This window comes from Euprymna scolopes, chromosome 31 (genome assembly GCF_053919585.1).
Source record: "Euprymna scolopes isolate OS-2025 chromosome 31, ASM5391958v1, whole genome shotgun sequence".
NCBI classification, from domain to species: Eukaryota; Metazoa; Mollusca; class Cephalopoda; order Sepiida; family Sepiolidae; genus Euprymna; species Euprymna scolopes.
Window position 1 is genome coordinate 36,463,328 of NC_136512.1, and position 20,496 is coordinate 36,483,823.

General features: G+C 37.2%; 1 protein-coding gene across 1 annotated transcript in view; it reads left to right on the forward strand.

The window, feature by feature from the left end:
- The window catches only part of LOC145255693 (PI-stichotoxin-Hcr2g-like), a 25,506-nt gene extending 6,756 nt beyond the window's left edge, over positions 1-18,750 (forward strand). Inside the window, exon 2 of the mRNA XM_080114267.1 lies at positions 18,306-18,750. Coding sequence (XP_079970393.1) covers positions 18,306-18,490 — 185 coding nt within the window. The 3' untranslated portion in view covers positions 18,491-18,750. The remainder of the gene's footprint in view (positions 1-18,305) is intronic.
- Positions 18,751-20,496: the final 1,746 nt, after the last annotated feature.

Consider the following 20,496-nt stretch of genomic DNA (forward strand, 5'->3'; position numbering starts at 1 on the left):
TCACGAGCTGTCTCGACAGTTTTTCAATCTAGTTTGAACTGGAACAAGAAAATTGTGCGGATTTAAATTTTGTCCATGCTGTCGAAAAGCCTGCAAAAAAAAAAATGAAGAGATTGAGAACGGTAAGGAATAACACAATTCGATGGAGCGAAAAACGATATACATGGCTATATATATATCAATGAATTAATTCAGAAATCATATATAAAAGTAACGTGTGAGAAAACGATATTGTTTTTGCACCAAACTTATAGTATCACAGTTCCACTGACTCTGTAGATAAATAAAATAGACGAAAATAAACAACATTTTTATTTCGGGCTGCACTAAAAATGGAATAAAAAAAAAGACAGTTAAGAGTCAATCTTTACAAGAGGACACCACACACCTGGGTAGATTTTATGTCATTGGGAAAACCAACGACATACATCTGGCTTATCTCTAAACTCTAACTTCTTAAAGGAGAAAAGAAATGTAAAAATCCCATTTTTTTTTCTTGTTCACCCCATGTAAAGTACATTGCCACAGAAGCATAAGGGTCTATAGTGGTATGAACCAGATTTATAACGTGTGTGAGGGGCAACCTGATTGGGGAGTTGGGTAAGCAGATGTTTGCTTACATTTAAATTTCTGTATGTTGGCATGTTCATGGAAATAGGGAACAGGAAAGGAATTTTAAAAGCCCAAGGAAAGAAGATATTAAAGCAGCAAATGTTCCAGCATCTATTAATCTCTACAGAGAAGGGGTGTGATTTTGCTGCTAGTCATGTGGGTCGGGAGTATTTATATTGATAAAGTATAAGTATAGTAAGTTCATTTAAGTAGATTCTGTGGCAATACTTGTAAAACAAGCACAGGGATGCAATACTGCAGTGATGCAACAGGGGCTGGAGTGTGGCAGACAGCGCATATTCTATTAGGTTAGAATTATTTTTTTTCATCCAGTTTAAGAAGGAGGGGCTAATAGTTGGTGTATCAATCCAAATGTGGCAACAATACCCCATGCATGGGTGAATGGTGACTTTATAGAGAAATTAGATACTGGCAGATGTAAGAATTTTCTAGCCTGGTAGCGGAAGCCTACTTTATTTTCCACAGAGTTGACAGTATCTTCTATGTACACTTTATATGTTATGGACACATTGGCCTGCAGGTATATCCAGTCGGAGATCACCCACAGACATCCCATTCTCAAATAAAAAGTAGGGATGCACACATGCTTAGACAGTTCAAGTTTAGAGTCCACAGTTTGAGTTTGACTGTCCATAGTCGTCAGTTATTTTAAGAAGATGAAAAACTTCTTCTGGAGACGACGAGAGATAGTGATATATGGCAGAAAAATTGATAGAAAAATTCCCACCCCCCTTCTAAGGATGAGCAGAGAAAACAGGGATCTGAAGCTGAATAAAGTTCTAATTGTTCAGAGAAATGAAACTTGCTTTAGTTGTTATGCATGAAAGAGCTATTTTCCAAGAGAGTCGACATGCTCAAGAGATGCAAAGAAGATATAAAAAGTATGTTCTGCTTTGTTTTTATAACCTCTCAAAAAGGCTGATGTGCCGTAAAGTGAACATTTGACATGCAATATAAACAGACTCCCCTTCCTCTCGTGTAATAGTAAGAGGCTACTGTGTTAGGGACCAGATTTATAGGGGTGAGAAATTTGGATGGAGAGTTAGGTAGCAAGATGTGTGCTAACATTACATTAAAATTTCTGTATGGTTAGGGAAATACGATACAGAGAGGAAATTCCACCGTCAAATGGTCTAAACTATTAGAGCAGAAATTTTCCATGTCTGAATTTTTGCACTGAAATGTGTGGGTACTGCAAAAAATAGTCCAATCAATTCTATCTACCCCTTCCCCATGTGTTAGGAAGTAGGGGAGAGAAAAAAAGAAATATATCAAAAGGAGAAGAAATAGGTTTATTGGGAAAACAAAGTTGTGGAAAATGTGGTTGATAGAAAGGTAGTGGATAGAAATTTGTTCACTGATGTAGACAAAGGAGAGTTGAGGTGCGATTGTAATTAAGGTGTTGCAAATTATTGGAACTAAAGGACCTGAGATATATTTAGGATTGGCAATGGGTTTTACGATAATGGGTAAAAGTTTACAACAGACAATGAGTATTTGCAATGTTTTATGACAGTCCAGTTGAGGATAGTTGCCAGTTAGACACAGTTGATGATACTAGTGAGTTAGGCACAGTTGAATACAGATCATAGCTGAGAGCAGATGGACAAATGAATTGATCTACTGACTGACAAATACAGCCTTGACAGTAGACGTGCATGAGAACGTTAGCATGTAGAGGGTCGATGGTGTCACACACACACCCAGAGTATAACTGATATTTACAGAAAATATCGGAGTCAATGTTTTCCTTTGGAGTTATGTTTAAAGTTTGCTTTTGAACTGCCTATTACCGTTAAATGTTCATGCAAAAAAAAAAAGTTTTTCTTCAGCTTGCAATGTTTTCGGCACATGCAAAAATGACAATCCTTTTCCTTTTCCTGTTTCAATATCTATAGAAAATCTGTATTTCTTTCTTCCCATTGACATGCATATTAACCGTATGTTCAAACAACTCATTCAAAAAAAAAAAAGAATGGTTTTGCTAATGAAAGAAATGCTGACTTTTTTATATGCTCAAATTTACATATCTCACCATTTCGTTTCCTATCAGCCAGGTTTTGAGTTCGAGTGTCAATGACTTTTCACAATATGCACACGCCACCTTTGGACACTTGTTTCCATGACTGCTCTTGCACACACATGCAACATCCCGACAGTGGTCGTCTTTGTTGGGTGCTTCTTAGCAATTGTCGGGCCTCTTCAGAACAGTGGGCTTTATCAGGAGCATGCACTTCTCCTTCTGCCTAATGACCATCTTCCGACTCTGTTTCGTCATTAGGTATCAAACTTTCTGACCTGCCCTCCGAGGATGTTATTCTGTCAGAATCTTCTTCTGGCGAGAGTACACTGTATCAGGGGTGTAGTTCCTTCACATGTTGGGGCATCCCATTCACCAAGACAGACTGTGGACTAATTATCTCGGTTACCTGACCCTGGCCAAATCTCATGGTACAACTCTCTAGTGCCTTCACCCACACATAGTCTCCAATTTGGTAGGGACTATGCTCAGAACCTGCTACTATTGGCATAACATTGATTCCTTTCACCCAGGCCTTGTACCAGTATATAAGATTGGCTGGTGAGGTCAAAGATGACTTGTTGTGTTTTGGAGTCATGTTGTACCTATAGACTGCCTCTGGTATTGAGCAATGCATTCTAGCTGCAATCCATTTTACAGTGCGATGGCATCACTTTGCTATGCCATTCCCGGTCGGGGCATATGCACAGCAAAATCTCAAGTTCATCTGCGAACATCCTGAGTTCTTTGCTGTGGAAGGTTGTCGTTATCTGTCAATAGTTCACTAGGTGGGACACGTTCATAAAAGATCAATTCCAGTTGGCGTATTATAGTTGCAGAGTTCTGCTGTGCTAACTGCCTCGACACTGAAAACCACAACAGGTCACAATCCGTGATAGGAAATGGGAAGCCCCGTAGTGTGTAATGTCCAATTGCTGCTCACCTCCAGGTTTCCTTTCTCCCATCATCATTTTTAAAAAATCAGAAATTGACATAAAAACACCTTTTACTGCGTAACCCTAAAGAACACCTAATGCCTAATTGAGACCCCCCTTCAATGCCTTTTCTAAGTAGGTTAGTATCACTAGTGGCATTTAAACATAAGCAGCAAAGGATGACCACGTGTCTATAACTGGATGAATTAAGTAAATCTTTATCTGTTCATTTTATATAAAGCCATAAATTAAATTTAACACTATTTTCTTCTTTGTATGTATTTATCTTATTTTCTACATCTTTTCTTCACTTATTATTTTCAAACAAACTCCTAAAAAACTGAATAGTCTTTTCACCATGCTAAATTGATAGTATCACTTCTATCTATAATAAGAGAGAAATCTCTAAATATTTTATGCTAATTTATTTAGATGAGGGCAAAACTTTATTTAAGTATGATACTTAATATCTTTCCAGTTATAGGAGCTAAAAAAACCCCTGGTATTGACCCCCCCCCGGCATACGGCTACTTCTTTTTGAGTGATGGATCTGCAGATTTTTTCAGGTCACTTATTCTGGGTGAAGGTTGGCCTAGTTACAAAGCCTATACATTTGATCTATGTCACTGCCCTGAAACATTAGGGAGGGGGACCTCCTCAGTCATAGTTGACAAATTTCCAAGAGTGCGTGACAGTATCAAATTCTACAGTTTGTAAACTTATATTGTATAGGAATAGATAAGCTTTAACCATCGCATAAGTACCACACTTATTCCTTGTCTAATTAGCCAGGTGCAGAGTTACAATATCAGGGACTTGATTGAGATGGCTTGTGTCTGGTCTTAATTCCTGACTAGAACAACGAATCACAACTCCCCATTTATTGTTTCTCTCAAAACTGAGCAAATGGTGCTGCTAGCATGCTACGTACAATTATATCCAATTATATTCAGTTATATTAAATTATATTCAATTATATCCAATTATATCCAATTATATTCAATTATATCCAATTATATTCAGTTATATTAAATTATATTCAATTATATTCAATTATATCCAATTATATTCAATTATATTCAATTATATCCAATTATATTCAATTATATCCAATTATATTCAATTATATTCAATTATATCCAATTATATTCAATTATATCCAATTATATTCAATTATATCCAATTATATTCAATTATATTCAATTATATCCAATTATATTCAATTATATCCAATTATATTCAATTATATCCAATTATATTCAATTATATCCAATTATATCCAATTATATTCAATTATATCCAATTATATTCAGTTATATTAAATTATATTCAATTATATTCAATTATATCCAATTATATTCAATTATATTCAATTATATCCAATTATATTCAATTATATCCAATTATATTCAATTATATTCAATTATATCCAATTATATTCAATTATATCCAATTATATTCAATTATATCCAATTATATTCAATTATATTCAATTATATCCAATTATATTCAATTATATCCAATTATATTTAATTATATCCAATTATATCCAATTATATTCAGTTATATCCAATTTTATTCAATTATATCCAATTATATTCAATTATATCCAATAGATACTTTGCCTCTAAGACGACTGCCTGTGTTTGTTTTGTACAATAAACATTATTCCAAATTCTTACACCTCTGAGCTCCTGTATATCCTAATGTGTATCTTATACTGTATTCAGTAAGTTATAATCATATCCTTATCCTATAGCTAAGCGATAAAATAGATATTTATTAGCCATAGTTTTGTTCTTAGATTTTTAGTGATCTATATTAAATAGCAATCTCTATATCTCTCTTTCTCTTCGATGGGTGAAAGTAATACAAAACGTAATATAAAAAACTGAGCCGATAATACTTTTTAAACAAAAGGCGAAGTTATCTTTCCTCATTAGAAGTCAGAAGAACTTTATTAAGAAATATACTTAATACCTACAATTTCCATATGTTCGTATCTACTGTAAATATATCCCTATTTCTATTTATAATTAACTAGCCTGGGTGCCCGGCGTTACCCGGGTGTTTGGAGCTGAGGGTGAAGCAATTACTGTTTTTAGCCAATTTTTTTTATATTTGTCGTCCGAGGTTGGAGCTTCAAAATGAGATCGACCTTATGATAATCTGTTGCCTCTGTCGAAAGTTTAAGGCATACATATATGATGATGGTAACGTTTTGTCAGACGAGTGCCACTCCCTCAGGCTCTTAAAGTCCGTGAGCCCAAAAATTACTTTTTTTTTTAGTCCTACTGGCGAATTCACAGGCTCAAGCAGACATGACACTGAAGACGGTCATTGGTATACATACATATATATACATACACACACATACATATATACACATACACACATACACACATATATCTATAAACATACACACATATATACAAATATACATACATACACAATACATAATATACATTCATACATATACATACACACGTGCATACATACACATAGACATACACATATACACACACATATACAAATACAAACACACATATACATACATATACACATATAAATACGTACATGTCTATGCACATATACATACACATACATTTAACTACATATACATATACATACATATATATGCATTTATACACATATGCATATATACACATACACACACACACAAACATATATATACATATGGTTGTTTATCGATTTAACGGTCAGTGTGATGCTGACTACGTGGGCCATACCATTTAACGTTTGGAGGTTAGAATTTCCCAACATGTCCCCCCGCCTTCAATACGTACGCACAAAAAAATGCCAACATCCGGGTGTTTACCAGCTCATAAGTCAGCCATTGGTGAACATTTATTACAGTGTCAAATTTGCACTGACGGATACACGGATGAAACTTTCTCAGCTTTACACAGAGCACGTTCGAGAATTCATTTAAAAATTCTTGATGCATTATACATTAATTTGCACCCAACCATCTCTGTGTAAGCAAAGAGAATGTATCCATAATTTAGAACTTATGGGTATTCGTTGAGATTGTTTCTCTTTTTTTTTTTCTCCTATTCCCTATACAATTTCTTCTTTTTTTTTTTTACCCTCGCTATTAATTTATGGTCTTTTGACCACGTTTTTAAACGATGTTTTCTCCCCAATTGCCAACGTTAATCTTGAAAAAGGTTGGCTGAAAGACGTCTTGATAGGGTTTTTTTCTGCCCCCATCCCTTATCTAATTTATGCTTAGGAGAAATATATTTTAGAAGTGTATTTTGGTCTTTTCGAAAGTTTCTTTTTAATGGTTTATGTTTAAACTATAGAAAAAAAAAAACCCTGAACCCTCAGCAATTATGACACTACGTTCGGTGTTCTTCAAAAGTGTTATAAAATTATGTACCCATAAATTTTTTTTTACATATATACATACAAACATGCATAAACATATATACACACATACATATATACAGTGATGATCATATTTATTGGCACGGTAAAATAAAAGTTAAATTTTGTCTAATAAATTCTAAAAAAGGGATTAAATTAAAGAAAATAACAAAGTATATTATGTATTTTTAACTGGCCTTTCCGATGCAGCAATCGGATTTTAGAAAAAATAAATAACAAAGGAACAACAAACATAATTGCAAAAAACCCTTGTTCAAAATTATTGGCACGATTTATTTAATAATCAATTGTATAGCCTTTGGCCTTGATTACCTTCCTCAGTCGCTTTTCATAGTTTACAACCAAGTTGTTGCACTCTTCAGTAGTAATTTTAGCCCACTCTTCCTGACAATAATCCTCCAATTGAATAAGATTCTTAGGCTTCCTTTGCATTACCCTCAATTTTAATGTTCTCCATAAATTTTCAATTGGATTAAGGTCTGGGCTTTGTGATGGCCACTCCAAAACATTAATATGATTGTCCTCAAGCCATTTCTTAGTCAGTTTAGCCGAATGCTTTGGGTCATTATCTTGCATGAACCACCAACGACGACCAAGTGAGAGCTCTTTAGCAGAGTCTTTCAGGTTTTCATCCAATATTTTAACATAATCTTCCTTTTTTATGCTACCTGTGACCTTAACAAGTCGCCCTGGTCCAGAGGCAGCAAAGGATCCCCAAAACATCAAACTGCCTCCACCGTGCTTCACTGTGGGTATAGTGTTCTTAGGCAGGAAAGCTTTGCCAGATTTTCTGTAAATATAAGACACTTTATTATGGCCAAATAACTCTATTTTCGTTTCGTCAGTCCATAGAACACGTTTCCAGAATGCAACATCTTTATCAATATGACGTTTTGCAAAGGCTAGCCTTGCTTTCAGGTGCATAGGCTTCAATAAGGGAGTCTTTCTCGGACGACATGCTTTTAAACCAGCTCTCTTCAAAACTCTACCAACTGTATGTCGAGATACATTCACTCCAGAGGTGCTCTGTTCATCAACAATCTCCCCAACAGAGATCCTTGGGTTTTGTTTTACTTGTCGAACAATTTTCCGTTCATCTCTTGGGGAAAGAATCCTTTTTCTCCCTCTACCCTCTAAACTCATAACGTGGCCTTGCGATTTGAACTTGTTTATTATGGCTCTAACAGTGGATTTGGGAAGGTTTAGCTTCTTTGAAATCTTATCATAGCCCTCCCCATTGGTATGGCATGCTACAACAAGCTTCCTGACGTCTTCGCTGTGTTCCTTAGTTTTAACCATGGCGATTGAAAATTATAATTTAGTCACTTATAATAGTTTAAATAAATCGCTATCTAAAAATTATCTGAAAAAAATTATTCACTGAATTAGCGTTAAACAAGCATAATATGGCTATAAAAAGTTCAGAAAGCATGTAAACCGGAAATTGATTGATATTATACTGATACTAAAAGAAAAACAAAGCCGTGCCAATAATTTTGAACAAGGGTTTTTTGCAATTATGTTTGTTGTTCCTTTGTTATTTATTTTTTTCTAAAATCCGATTGCTGCATCGGAAAGGCCAGTTAAAAATACATAATATACTTTGTTATTTTCTTTAATTTAATCCCTTTTTTAGAATTTATTAGACAAAATTTAACTTTTATTTTACCGTGCCAATAAATATGATCATCACTGTACATACATATACACATAGATATACATACATATACATACACATGTACATATATAAACATACATACACATACATGTAAAATTCACATGAACGAGCATTCAAAAAGTCATATATCCTAAATGATCAGGATGAAGGTGATAGGTACAATTTAATGAGTTTGACATGAATAAAAAAAACAAAACAATCCAAAACAAACAATTTGTAGAAGAGACAGGCACTCATTTGTGCAACTTTACAAAGGAATGGACGTAGGAATCAGACGAGAACAAAATCCAACAGATCAGTACTAAAACGCCTGGACATTTTTTTTTATAAATAAAATATTTGTTTATAAGACACACACTTCTGCTGTAGATAATGATGATAATGACAAATTTCAAACATAAATTTACAAATAAATGGACATAGAAATCAAACGAAATCAAATATCCAACTGAACGCCGCGACTTTTTTAAAAATTATTTTTAAATAAAATGTTTGTTAACAAGACACCCACTTCTGCTGTAGATAATGATGATGATGGCAAATTTCACACATTATTTTACAAATAAATGGACATAGAAATCAAACGAAATCAAATATCCAACTGAACGCCGCGACTTTTTTAAAAATTATTTTTAAATAAAATGTTTGTTAACAAGACACCCACTTCTACTGTAGATAATGATGATGATGGCAAATTTCACACATTATTTTACAAATAAATGGACATAGAAATCAAACGAAATCAAATATCCAACTGAACGCCGCGACTTTTTAAAAAATTATTTTTAAATAAAATGTTTGTTAACAAGACACCCACTTCTGCTGTAGATAATGATGATGATGGCAAATTTCACACATTATTTTACAAATAAATGGGCGTAGAAATACATACATACATACATACATACATACATACATACATTTAAACAGACAGGTAAGATTTAAATTATAGAAGACTAGCCTGAGTGCTTGGCATTGTCCGAGTATTCGGAGGTGTGTGTTGAGCAAAAAAAAAAAAAAAAGTGGTAGCACGCAGGCAGGTTCGAACCCGTACCATGATAGAGGAAAAGAACATGAAAAAAAAAAGTGACTTCTTTGGTGATGGATGCAACTGCTGTTGCATCCATCACCAAACCGGAAGTGGCAAAGGTTAAAATTAAGGTTAGTCAATCGAAAAGAAATGACTTTAGAAAATATCGGCGAAAATAGCAACCCCTCCCTGTAGAAAAGTGCCCAGTTGAGGGTGAAGGAATTAATGTTTATAGCCAATTTTTCGATATTTGTTGTCCGAGGGGCGAGCTTCAAAACGAGACTGATCTCGTGAAACTCGCTTCTGTCGAAAGTTATAGGCAGACATGCATACATACATACATACATACATGCATACATACATACATACATACATTTAAACAGACAGGTGAGATTTATATTATAGATTACGCCACAGCTTATACTTTATTTCCAGATACACCTATACTGAATTGTACTTCAAATCATAGATATGTTGCTATTTTGAATCTATATTGAATAGATAAATTTTTATTATTCCCTCCTATCGTCTTAAATATCCAGAGTTCGGTCATCATATTTTATTTTAATTCCTAATATCAATTTAATCATACTTTAACATGTTATCCTATTCCTAAACTGACATATGAACAATATTTAACCAAATACAAACTCCTCCATCTCAACCCAACCAGTTGCAAATTTAGTGTTTTCCACCACATGAAGTTTTACTTATCCCCTCTTCCAGTAACAATGAAATGGAAAGCATAGTAATGTCTTTTTTAACTATTTTGAGGAGTGTAATTTTTTAGTAGATAATAACTTAATAACTAACCCATTAACATTAACTACTCATGCGAGGTCACAGAAATACCTGGTTTAGGACTCAGGTATAGGGCTAATCCTCTCGGTGCTGATGGACCCATAAATCTTCTCAGGTCATCCGTCTAGAAGGAAAACTCTGAAGTTAAACTTAGGGGAAAGAGGCCTCTTCAGTTCTGGACGACGACTTTCCTAGAGCTAGTAACTGGAACAATTTATCGGTTTGCAAACCTAAACTGCTTAAGGAGTAGATAGGCTATCTATCACCCAGCTTTCATGCTCCTTCTTTGTCTATTAGCCAGGCGCAGAAATACGATCACAGAGACTCAACAGAAACACCCAGTGGTCGACCTTGTTTCCTGACTAGGGCAATAAATGCTATTCCCTGTTCCCATTCTCTAAAACTGGGCACTTTGGGGGTGCTTGAGTACCATTTATGTCGATGCAATTGAGTTGGGTTGATTTTTGTCTGACAGGTTGAGGGTACCAGATTGACAGCTTCTGATTGCTGTTCCTGACCGATAGTTGGTAGCGCTTGGAGAAGCTATTCCATTATCAGCTGTATAATATTGGGATGGTTGTAGTGCCATGTCGTGCATGGAAAGGGACCCTGCATCCATCGCCAGTGGGTTTTTCTGAGGCTACAATCCTGTAGATGAGGAGTCGGCTGATAGTCTACTTATATTTCATGTTTGGTATTCTGCACAATCCACTTTGTCCAGCCAGCATCTTTCGCCCAAAAACTGAAACTTTTAAATAAAATAAAGTGATAGTTCAATAAAAAATTACGATTAAACCAGCTTTAAACTCGAACAAAACCAATTTGCCTCCTCCCTTGAGGCTTGCATTCACGAATATCCACGTGTTTAGAACTAATTTAGAAGATGTTGAATTATTTCTCCTAGCAAACACCCCAAATATCTTAGCGCTAAGTAAAACTAACCTACACTCCCCCATCCCTTCTAACCACTTTAACATGCCTGGTTATCTCTCACTTTGCCATAAGGACTCAGACAGACATATGCACGGACTTTGAGTCTATATTCAAAACACTCTCCCCTTGACTAGAGAAACAAAACTAAAATCAAACGACCAGGCCTTTATGTGCTTTAGACTTAACATGCAACATAATATTAGCTACTTATATTTTCTCTACCGCTCTCCTTCGACCCAGGACTATATCCTAATCAATCAAGTTTCTGACAGCAAGTATATATACAGCACTCTTCCTCAATGTTAGTGCACAAGTACATGTATTTGGTGAGTTCAATGTCCACCACAGTAATTGGTTTGGATTTTCTACTTACACAGACGTAGCTGGTAGCATAACACATAGCTTCTCTATATCTCATTCCCTATGACAGATGGTTACGTTTCCAACACGTTTCCCAGATCAGCAAGGTCAATATGCTTCATTTCTAGATCAATTTCTGAGCACAGTTCCAATGATTGTGTAACGAATGGTCCAAAACCCCACTCTTTCCAATAGTTTACTTCTACTTCTGCAGCTGCCATTGCTCAATGGCAGCATGCACAGTGCAGACTTAACCAGCATAAGTTCAGTACAAACAGACAAAAGTTTATAGAAGCTAGAAGTAATTGTAAGAAAGAAATAGCAACAGCTAAGAGAGAATATACCAAAACCATCAGAAAACACATCAAAGCACTGGAAAATCTATATATAACAGTGTAGTAAATAATGGGCAATCAACAATTCCCTCACTATCCAATAATCATGAGGTTGTTTGAACTGAGAAGGCTAACATTATGTCCAGTCGGTTTGCTTCTAACTCCACATTGGACTCAGCAAACCACTCCTCTCTTACTTTCCTTTGCGGACAGACGCCACACCAGATGATTTTAAAATCACCCCTTTTCAAGTGCATGATATCATAAAAAACCTTGACACTTCAAAATCATGTGGACCCGATCTCATCCCAGTTGTGCTATGAAAAAATGCTCCACTGAGGTTGCTCCAGTCCTCTCCAAGTTTTACAACAAATGGCTTAACGAATCTTGCTTTCTTGACTGCTGGACAACTGTCTCTGTGGTACCAGTTTACAAGAATTCTGTTGAAAGAACTGGCCCATAAAATAATAGCCTCATTAGCCTCCTCTCACTTTTTGCCAAAATATTTGAATCCATAATTAACCAAGCTCTAGTTGACCCATACGTTACAGATGCTAACCTTCTGACCGACCAACAATATGTTCTACAGCAGATATCCTAACTGTAATCCCCGACTATATATATCATACACTGGATAAAGCAGGGGAGAATAGAGCGATAGCCCTAGATATATCTAAGGCTTTGAACAGGGTTTGGCACGGTGGTCTTCTCAGGAAAATCAGATCATATGGTATGACTGGACGAATACTTAGCATAATTAAATCTTTCTCAAATAAGCGAAGAATCCAGGTTGTTCTCAATGGTTGTACATCTAAACAATGATATAAATGTGGGTGTACCTCAGGTGTCTATCCTTGGACCTTTATTATTTCTAATATTCATAAGTGACCTCCTTGATAAAATTGTCTCTGAGATGGGTATATTTGCTGGTGACACTACGCTCTATAACAGGCACGAGGGGAAAACGAATGAACACATATCTAAGGAAATGGCAGAAACACTAGAGGAAGACCTCCAATCTGTGGTGGAATGTGGACAAAAATGGATGGTCACATTCAATGCTGCCAAGGCTAAGCTTGTTTCCTTCAATAATTACAAGAAACCTTCTCAACCACCAATAGCTAAGGCTAACGATACATTACCTGAAAGTACTTCTTTCAAACTCCTCAGCTTTACGTTCATAGGGAGTATGAGTTGAAACAGATACATCGAGAGCATTGTCAGGGCCGCTGCAAGGAAGGTGGGCTCTCTTTACCGTGCTAAAAAGTTTGTTATGCCTGAAAGTATCCTGTACCTCTAGATGACTACCATTCGCCCATGTATGGAGTATTGTTGTCATATTTGGGCTGGTGCATCCACTACTAGTCTCTTGTTCCTGGACAGAGTTTAAAAGAGAATTACCAACTAAACTATCATCTAGGCTTCAGCCTCTGTTCCATGGATGGGATATTGTATCCCTCTGCCTGTTCTACAAGTATTTTAATGGTGGATGCTCAAACGAAATACAAGCCCTTTGATATGAATACCCCCGAGAAACTCGACAAGCAGCAAAATCCCACCCCTACACAGTAGAAATCTTTAGATGTAAAAAGGCCTTCTACTCTGATAGTTTCTTCCCCAGAACTGCTTGACTTTGGAACACCTTTCCAGGTTCCTGCTTTCTCAACTGTACTGACATGCAGAAGTTCAAGTGTAATGTGACCAGATACACTAGATGTTGCTCAACTCCCTACATAGCATTCTTACAACTTATAGTCCTGATAGTAGCCCTCTACATCAAAGTGGCGCCGTGCCTTTTTTGGGGATGGACATGGAAAAAAAAACAAAAAAAAAAAACTGGCGCTGGATTTATAGATTAGTATTTCATGCACATTTGTATTGCCACTTTTGTCGTTGCAGGGAAAATTCTTTGGGCAAAATAAGCAGTGTGTCGCACTCCTGGATGTCCACTGTTTCTGTGAATGGCCATGATTTGGGCCGCATTCAGCTCAGCGACATGTGCGGCACTGATCTGTGGCTTGGATACCACATCCTTCTTCATGGCATTGAACCATCATTGTGGTGAACCATCAATTGATCGGCCATGTTGTGAATTAACGCAACCAATGCTATGCTACTGAGAGTCATATTTCTTTACTTTCTTTAGTCGTCTCCTAATAAGCACATCACTGCCAGCCTTCGTGTGAACTCGCACTTTTCTGCTGAGAGTGTCTGACATTCATGTGGAGTCGGACTTATGTGCAACAGCTTGGTCTGCCACAGAAGTGACAAGTTAATTCCTCTCAACACACCATCCAATTCAGCCAGATTCCATCTCTTTCCAATGCCACTCCAGTTGCTAGCACACTAGCATTGACCCATACATTCAGTTCTCTGCTGAATCATTCCGTTTTACTGTATCCACATTCTTGCACATCATATGCCGAAGTAGGGAGTCTGTCACCTTGTCATTCCAGCCGGTTGTGATTAAACAGGCTCTTCTCTTTATTACTCCGCATGCCACACGCAGCCATGCACATACTGGGAAGTGTCCTACAAGCTTTCCACATAAGGAAAATACAGTCCGATATGATATTAAAATTGCGTTCCCTCTGGACACAGGACACTGTGATCTCTTAAAACTGTCAGTCCCAGCACACGTGTGCTGTCCCAAAGCCGTTAAGGGTCCTTACATTCTAGCCCGAATCGAGCTAGATGTTCCCTGACTCGAGATTCGGGCACAATGTCTTCGTCAACAAAGATATCATTGATGTAAGTCGACGTAGTGCAGTTCACAGGTTCCTCCTGCAATAGGAACCTGCTAATGATAGCCTTCATAATAAGGGGAGCCACGTTCAATCCAAACTCCAAACATGTCAGACAGATTCTATTTCCATCGACCTCTACTGTCTGGTATGGCTACAGTGTCTCGTGTACTCGTACTCCGGAGGTCAAACAATGGCATGTTTGCTCCTTTTTGGCACCACTCGTGTATCTTAGAAAGGCAACTATCTGCATTCACTATGAATTCATCTTCACGGTAGTCCATCACTGGCTGCACCTTCACCCTATTCCACTGCATCATGGTCATCAACAGAATTAATCCTTTGAGAGGTCTGAGTCTTTTTTGGCTCAAGCTTACCCTTGTCCATCCATGCCCAGAGTTCTTGATCATAATCTGATCGAAATTCTGCAGCCACTCGATATTCTGGCACTTCTTTCAGGTGGACAGTTATCTGCTCATTTCCATGCTATGATCCATACTTGTTATCAGTGGTAAAACGTAGCAGTAAAGTCCGGTTCACTGATGGAGATAGCTACACATGTGGAGACTTTCCCAATGCCGATTCGGACTGCACTCGTACGTTTAACAGTAATGTCTCCCAATGCTTTTATTGCACCGATCCCTAACAACAGATCAAATCCGAGTGATTTACCACACACCACTAGAGCATCGATCCTAACACAGTCACTATCATTTGTTGGAATAGTGACTTCTCCTTTCCCACAGCACGCGTGGGACAAGCCTCCAATAGTCCACTTTTGCTGTCTTCCAGGATCGACATTGATTTGCATCTATTATTGGGTGCAAGCATCCTGTGTCAGTTAACGCCAAACACAGCATTCAATCAATGTAGATGACAATGTCTGGGAACGCCGCATTTATATCTTGGTGGAGGAGTAAGCTGGTGCTGATGCCTCATCCCCTTGTTCATTTCCCGAACAATCCTAGGCCCAGTGACCAACCTTGCTGTATTGGTAACAATAGGTTCCACATCTTCAGCAATCTCTTGCTATGTGACCCTTGTGGCTACATCTGTAGCAGTTTACTCCTGTGCCAGGGCTATTCCCGATAGGAACAGCAGATTTACTATTGGATGAACTCACGGCTCATGTGATGGCTTTGGTCCCTAGTTGACCTTAGCACTCTTACTCTTGCTATAAGGTCTCTCATGGTTAAGGTCTCAATTTTTGGTGCTTGCTGGAGTTCAAAAAGAGTGGCATCAGGGAACCCTATATCCAAAACCAGTTTGGCAAGTCTGACTCCTCCGAAGCCAGCCAGTCCAAGCAAGCATCTGATATTGTTCATGTAAACGTCCACCTGCTTGCCAGCTCATTCCACCATGATTAACTTCCTATAGGCTGTGAATGCAGAATCTGTGATTGCCTCCTTTAATCGAGTTTCTATCTACTCAACGTCCAGTTGGTCACTCTCACTTATCTCCAAGTAGAGGGCCAATGCATCTCCCTCCAGATACAACTGCAATAGGCACATCATCTATCTTTTCAAGTCTCGCTACCAACCTTAACTTTTCAGCCATGTTACTATGTCTTCCTTGCCGGTAAATGGCTATGTTGCTGCTTAGTCATATCTTCATCATGATAACGGCCGAAATAGTTTGAAATGTTGAAATTAAAGTTATATGCTCAAATTCGACTTCGATTCCATCTTAATTTGCATATGTCACCTTTTCGTTTTCTATCAGTCGGGTTTCAAGTTCGAATGTCAGTGACTTTTTATAATATTTTGTTTGTCACAGTTTTATTATTTTTTTTTTTTTATATTTGTGAACCTGCATGCAATGGTATTAAGTTATCTTTGGATGATAACAGATATGAATTAATAATAGAGACATAAGTCGGGATAGGTTTGAAATACATGTGTATAACTTTTATTGACGGAAGTGGTGGTAGGGGGGGAGCAAAAGTGCCTATATATTTATCTTTTTATTGGAGGGGGAGCATCTAAGAGGAAATAACTCATATTATGACACCACATGCATCCCTCTGGCAGCTGCCAATGTGAGAGATGACTACACGGCAAGAACAAGAAGAGAAGATAAAGTAGAATAAATCCATGGCACACAACATCGGAGTTGACATCGAGGCTGTCAGTGGGAGACCAAATGTTTTTGTTGCATTGTTAAAACCTTTTATTTACCCCAAAACAAAGCACAAGACTTAAAGGGCTATGGTGAATAAGGGATTATATTTATAGGGACATCCTAAGCGGGATGTTGTGTAGCAAGATGTTTTTTACATTACGTTGAAATTTCTGGATGGTGATATAATCAGGGAAGCAGGAAACAGAGGGAATTTCAAAGCTGAGCAAGCGATACCCTTTTCTTCTCCCTGCAACCTCTTTCCCACAGAAAAGATGTTGTAAGCCTGTCTCTGCTCTGTCATTAGTTTCATAGAAAATGCTTGTCTGAGCTTTATTCAATGGTCCTCACCCCCACCAAACTTTCCCAAAAAGCACTTGTCAACCAACAAGTTCCTCTACTCTTAATCAGTGCCTAAATCTAAGCACAAATTCCATGGACAAAGCTTCTTTCCTAGAACTACCCACCTGTGGAAGTTTTTCAGCTGACTACAACATGGTCGTCTTTAAGTCCAATGTGTACAACTTCTTCCTATCTCGTCCTCTTAAATAGTCCAATCCCAATTTCCACCAAAAAATGATAACTGAGCCATTGTCTCACTGACCACCTTACACTAATTAACCCTTATCATCGAATGGCTTTCGGGCCTTGATAAGTGGTGATTCCCTTCTAAAAACTAAAAAAGAAACTACTACCACTAGTCTTTCACTTTTTGACAGGGTCCAAAAAAGAGTTTTAAATCTAATAGATCCCACGCTATCCACAGGCTGCAATCTCTGTTCCATCACCACAATGTTGAATCCCTATTCCTGCTTTACAAGTACTTTAATGCAATGTGCTCTGATGAGCTCATAGCACTTGTTCCCCCTCAACGTATGTACTTTCAACCCAACAAACCGCAAAATCCCACCTCTTAACTGTTGAGGTTCCTAGATATCAGAAAACCTTCTTCTCTAATAGTTTCTTTCCTCGCTAGGATTTAGAATTCCTTACATGTTTCCTGCTTCCCTGACTGTACTAACCTGCACAAGTTTTAATATGATCTCGCTGCTCAACTCCCCAGTCTCTTTTTAGACCCAATCCCAAATAGTAGCTCCCTATGCTCCAGATGGTAATATGTGTATTTTAGGGTAAAAAGGAGTAAAACAGAAAAGAATTCCAGCATGTGAAGAGGTGGAATTTTATTGATTATCGAGTTTATGGATTGTTTTAGTAGTTTGAAGCAACTTCTCTTTTTGTCCCCTTTTCTTTTTTTTTATTGTAAAACGTGATATTGTTAAAGTTGTTTTTCTTTTGTTTTGCAGAATGTTTTGAGAGTTATAGCGTCACACCGAGCAACTGCTATGGCGAGATTACTTACTACTTCTATAACGCGGTCACTGACAAGTGTATTCCCTTCTCTTACGGAGGTTGTGGAAACTTGTCACTGAACAACTTCCCTACTTTTGATGCGTGTGAATATGCCTGCAGACCGAACGCTTTACCTTGAAATAGTTAACTCGTCATTCACTCTCTTCTTGATGGTGTACGGAAACACGGCTACAGATTTGCCTACGATGCCTGTATCTGGCGCACACATGCAATTTAGATGAAAATCTAAAAAGAGAAGGACAGTTATCAGTTGTCAAAAGAACACACACACACACACACACACACACACACACACACACACACACACACACAAACATATGTATGTGTATATTATATTTTCTGTATATATTATGTATAAATTTTCAGTATCTACTTCAACCGTGTTCAATACGTGAGTAAAGCTAGGTTTTAAAGTATGAAAATAGTTTTATGGCAAGTGAGCTACATAGGAGTGTCACAGGGCCGTCTATGAATGTAACACATTAACAAAAGAGATCCACTGTGCTCAAACAAAAAAGAAGATTATACCAAAAAAGGTCATTCAGACCTTTGTTTGAGAGAAGCTCGGGTATTGGCTAATGAAAACATTAGGAGAAAAATAACAACGAATCTGATTAGTTAGTCTAAGCACTATGCGAATTTATAAAAACAATCAATAACTAAATATCTGTGCATATAGCCTGACAATTCTCTCCAATGATGAAACACGGACGCTTCTGTGTAACTTAATTTGCATGAATATATTTTTATACTTCATATATATATATATATATATATATATATATATATATATATATATATATATATATATATATATATATATATTAGTTTAAGTCAAATATAAATTTCAATGATTATGAAAATTTACACTATAGTTTTATTAAATTCCAGGGCAGTTAAAAATTAAGATACGTATATTCCAATAAAAAAACTTATAAAAGTAAAATTAGTTTTTTTTTCATCAATTGTTTACACAACGAATTTTTAAAGACAAAATATGAGTTTTATAATAAAAAAAAAACCCCATCAGATCTAAGTAAAAAAACAAAACTTTCATTCATTTCTTTTTATTATTTATTTATTTATACCCAAGTATAGCTGAGCATGAAAATGTATTTATGGCAATTAAGCTACATTTATAGACAGGGTAAATCACTGAGGATTTTTTAAAAACTCGAAGATTCTTTATTTTGGATGATATTTTAATGGAAATTAAGATTATATGACGAAGCCAATAGAGATTTTTTTTTCTTTTTTTTACACAGTGGTCACCACTTATCAAGACCCGGAAGCCACTCAGGGATAAGGGTTATTGCAAGTACATTACGTTAGTGTGGAGATTTGATGAAGTGTTTACTTAAGGGGGCGGTTCATTAAGAATTTGTTAACGTTGGACTTGAACACATCCAAGTTGTAGTCAGGTGGGAAGCAGGCAGACGGAACAGAGTTCCACAGGCGTGCAGTTCTAAGAAAGAAGCTTCGTTCATGGAACCCACGTTTTGATTTAGGCACAGATAAAGAGTGGGGGAAATTTTTCACAGTGGATTCAGCTAGACGGGTGTTTTTCGTGAAAGATTGGCAAGGGGGGACCAGAGATTGGAGTTCAGACGAGCACCTGCCATGGAAATAACGACAAAACAAGGATAGGCTCGCAACATCTCTTCTGTGGGAGAGAGGTTGCAGGGTAGAGAAAAGGGCATCACCCACTAAGCCACGAAGTCTATTTTGTACTCTGTCAAGGCAGGATAGGCTGTTTTTAGCAGCTCCTGCCCAGATATGGCAGCAGTATTTCATCCTTGGACGTACTTGGCTTTTATATAGATAGAGAATTGCATCAGTAGTGAGATATCTTCTGGAGCGGTAGAAAGATCCCACCATCTTTCCAGCGACCTTGGCAACAGACTTGATGTACGTGTTCCATTTCAGATCAGGAGTAAAGGTCAAACTCAGAAGCTTGTCAAAGCACGGGGCCTCTCCCAGACGAGAGCCATCCATCCCAATTGATGCCAGATGGGGATCAGAGCGTTGATGATGTAAGGATAGGAGTTTGGTTTTAGATGCATTAAAGGTAACCAGGCACGTCTTCCCCCACTGAACCACGCGCTCGAGATCAGAGGAGAGAGA